The sequence below is a fragment of the Microtus pennsylvanicus genome, chromosome 1 (genome assembly GCF_037038515.1).
Source record: "Microtus pennsylvanicus isolate mMicPen1 chromosome 1, mMicPen1.hap1, whole genome shotgun sequence".
Lineage (NCBI taxonomy): Eukaryota > Metazoa > Chordata > Mammalia > Rodentia > Cricetidae > Microtus > Microtus pennsylvanicus.
In genome coordinates, this window is record NC_134579.1 from 136,614,891 (window position 1) to 136,618,601 (window position 3,711).

At 51.1% G+C, this 3,711-nt stretch overlaps 1 protein-coding gene across 1 annotated transcript; it reads right to left on the reverse strand.

Moving 5' to 3' along the window:
* Window positions 1–309: 309 nt before the first annotated feature.
* Window positions 310–2,122, reverse strand: Eid2b (EP300 interacting inhibitor of differentiation 2B). The gene has a single exon (XM_075987191.1). It carries the CDS (start codon window positions 2,045–2,047, stop codon window positions 1,592–1,594), a length of 456 nt encoding a protein of 151 aa, XP_075843306.1. The 5' UTR covers window positions 2,048–2,122; the 3' UTR covers window positions 310–1,591.
* Between the last annotated feature and the right edge of the window lie 1,589 nt (window positions 2,123–3,711).

Consider the following 3,711-nt stretch of genomic DNA (forward strand, 5'->3'; position numbering starts at 1 on the left):
CAAAACGCTAGGCACGAGGCAGAGGCAGGAGATCTTTGTGAGGCCAAGGTCAACCTGGTCTACCACATAGCAAATTCTAGGTCAGCCAGGACCAAACAGAGAGACCCAGACTGGAGAGATGGCTCAGTGGAGTGGTTTCAGTTCTCAGCACCCACACGGGGGCTCCCAGCTGCCTGGAATGCTAGTTCTGGGGTTCCCACACCCTCTTCTAGCCCCTCAGTCTCTTGCACCCATATGATACACAGGTACTCATGTGAGCTCACACATGCACACATAAATCTTTAAAACAAAAAAAGAATTTTCAAACAGTTCAGATGTCCAGAAGACTAGTTCATTATATATGTTAAGATACAAGCCTTAAGTAGCAGTCAATAAAAAAGAAAAAAATATAAAATTACTTCCAATATAACTGAAAATATAGAAAGTGAAGATACTGATATAGGTACCTACTATCGAGGTTTTTTTTTTTCTTTTTTTTTTTTTACATTGCATGTGGATGGTCAGAAGAAACAGGAGGGTCCCGGGATCAAATGCAGTAACAGAGCTCAGCAGCAAACACCTCAAACCCCTGAGCCATCTCGCCAGCCTTGTATAACTGAAAAGGACTGGGAAGGCCGCTGCACAGCAAGGTGCACGTGTGCAAGGCTCTGGGTTCCATCCTCAGCACTCAGCACTGGGGGAGTACTAGACTGTCTCAACTCGTATATGCACTGGAAACCGGTTTTTAAAACCCTACAACCAACCTCCCCACCCCCACCCCAAATCACTATGGATCCTTGCTCGCACAGTTTTCAGTTTGGCAGAGAGAAAAGTTTAACTTCCCATAGCATCTTTTGCTACTTTTGAGTCTCTTGATTGTACATTTATCATTTAAATATTAAATCTACTCCCACAAGGATACAATTACACATGGTCTCACAAACACAAACGATTTCCCCCTATTTACAACTTGTCTAGAACATCAAACACAAGAATTAACAGCACATTGGGCTTGTCAGCTGACGATGAGATGACGCCTCAATTCTGAAAGGTCCAGGTTGTCTCAACAGTCTACTGATGCCAGTAAAATCCAGGAGCAACTGTGTCTAAGAACCAGTCTCCCTGCTTTCTCCCCGCATCTCGGTTGATTTCTTTGTGTTTTTCCCCCATTGGTAATTCTTAGACTTCATCTTTACAAAACCACCGTCCTATACAGTGATACGGTGAAGCAACCTTGAGTTTCCACAAATTCCACAGGGTGAGGGTGGAGGGTAGTGAGCGATAGCTAATGATCACAAGGTGGAAGTCGGAAGGGGCCTCTGCCAGCTAGCTTCAAGCCTCGAGTGTCCACCTCTCCCTGGTCCTGCTTCATTCCACTGCACTCATTGCTGCACTCTGAGTGAATTTCCCACCTCATGACATTTGCCCAGACTTCTGCCTTTACCCTTGACCCTAAGAGTCACCTGGCCACCAATCTTTTATTTTTTAAAGACAGAGTCTCCTGTGGCCCAGGTTGGCCTCCAACTCGCCAAGTAGCCAAGGATGACCTTGAACCCTAAATCCTCTAGCCTCTTCCCTCCCGAGGGCTGGGATTAGAGGCGAAGGCCGCCACTCAGTCGGCGGTGGGACCGCGGGCGTCGGTGGCGGTGAGCGCCATCGTAAAGGCGCGGGCGTCCGAGTCCATCTGCGGGGGGTTGGCGTCGAAGGCCGCCTCCCTGGCTCTGCAGCCCTCCACGAACAGCCGGCGACGCTCCTCGATGTCGCGGAGCAGCCGGGTGGGGATCAGGGGGTTGGTGTGCAGGTAGTGTTGGAACATCCGCTGCTCGTGCAGCTCTAGAAGGCGCAGCGGCGCGTGGACGTGCGGCATGGCCATCAGGCCCGCCACGCCGGGGAGTCGCCTGGGAAGCGGGCCCGCGGCCCACGGCATGGACCCGGCGGCTCCGGCCAGAGGATCTTCCGGAGCCCCGGGGACCCGACTGCCTCCGCCCACGAACCCCTGCAGAACGTTGCCGATGCCAGTCATGGGGCTCAGGTCGGGGACCATGCTCTCTCCGGGCAGCTCGGACATCGCCGACCGTGGACTCCGTTAGGGTCACCAGGGAGCGCTGAGCTCAGGAGCGCTCGACATCCGCTCCAGCGGCAGTGAAGCCATGCGCATGCGCGGGCCTCGGCGCGCTGGAAAACGGTGTGCGTGCGCAAGCACCGTGCTTGGACCTCTATCGCCCTCTAGCGGTGCCGTCTGCTATTGCCGCCGCGTCCGCCTCCAGCTCTCAACCAAAGGGTTCCGTCACATACTTTTTTGGTTTTTCTAGACAGGGTTTCTCTGTAGCTTTGGGGCCTGTCCTGGAACTAGTTCTTGTAAACCAGGCTGGCCTCGAACTCACAGAGATCCGCCTGCCTCTGTCTCCTGAGTGCTGGGATTAAAGGCATGCGCCACCACCGCCCGGCTCCATCACATACTTTAAATTTTACTAATTTTGTTTTGTTTGAGACAGCGTCTCACTAGGTAGCCGTGGCTGGCCTGGAAATCATATAGGTGATCAGAGATCTGCCTGCTTCTGCCTCCAGAAAGCCGGAATTAAAGACCTTCGCCACCAGGCCTGGCTAATTTCTCTTGCTTTAAAAGATGTGTATGGGTGTTTTGCTACATATCTGTATATGTACACCATTCGTTTGCCTGGGTTCCACGGAGGTCAGAAGAGGGCATCTGATTCCCCGGAAATGGAGTTACAAGATGGTGCTGGGAGTTGAACCTGGATCTTCTGCAAGAAAAAGTGCTCTTAATCTACAACTTATTTTTGTATGTGTAAGCTGGAACTGGGTGCCTGTGGAAGCCAAGGTCAACTTTTTAGAGCTGGTTCTCTCTTTCCACGCTTACATGGAATCAGAGCATTGATCTCAGGTTCCTGGTCTTGCTTGACAAGCCCTTTACCTACTGCACCATTCTCTGGCTCCTGTGCCCACTTGTCTCAGTTGTGTGTGGACACACGTGCAATCCATGGCTTGTGTGTGGAGATCAGAACCTAGTTTTCAGGAGTCAGTTCCGTCTTATGTGGAACTGAACTCAGGTTGCTAGGCTTGGTAGCAGGCATTTCCATCCAGGGATCCATCTTGCTGGTCTATTGGTATAGTTTTTATTTTTTTAAAGTTTATTTATTATGTATACAGTGTTCTGCCTGCATTGCCTGCACTCCAGAAGGGGGCATCAGATCTCATTACAGATGGTTGTGAGCTACCATGTGGTTGCTGGGAATTGAACTCAGGACCTCTGGAAGGGCAGCCAGTGCTCTTAACCGCTGAACTACCTCTCCAGCCCCCATGTGTAGCTTTCTTGATTCTCAGGAAAGGCCTTCATTTTCTTCTCCCCTCACGGCTTTTGCGGCTGTCCCCTTGGTACTTCCGTGTGGCCTCTTTTCAGCGGTCGGCGGCACTTCATTGACTTGCATGTGATACACTGTTGTCTGGAAGCTCTCCTTTGGTTGCAACTGCCAAGAGAGACTATACAAGAGAGCTGTCTCTGGAGTCCCAGTGTTTGGGAGGTGGAGGCAGGAAGAGTCCTTCTTAGCTGCATGGCAGGCTCGAGGCCAGCCCGGGCTATATTAAAACCTGCCTGAAGTACGTGAGAGCCATTTGCATCCAGTCACCCTCGAATGGCCCAGTTTCTGTCTGGAATGCAGCTTTATCATGTCATTTAGTTCTACTCTGTACTTACCTTCTTGTCCTTTGATGAAT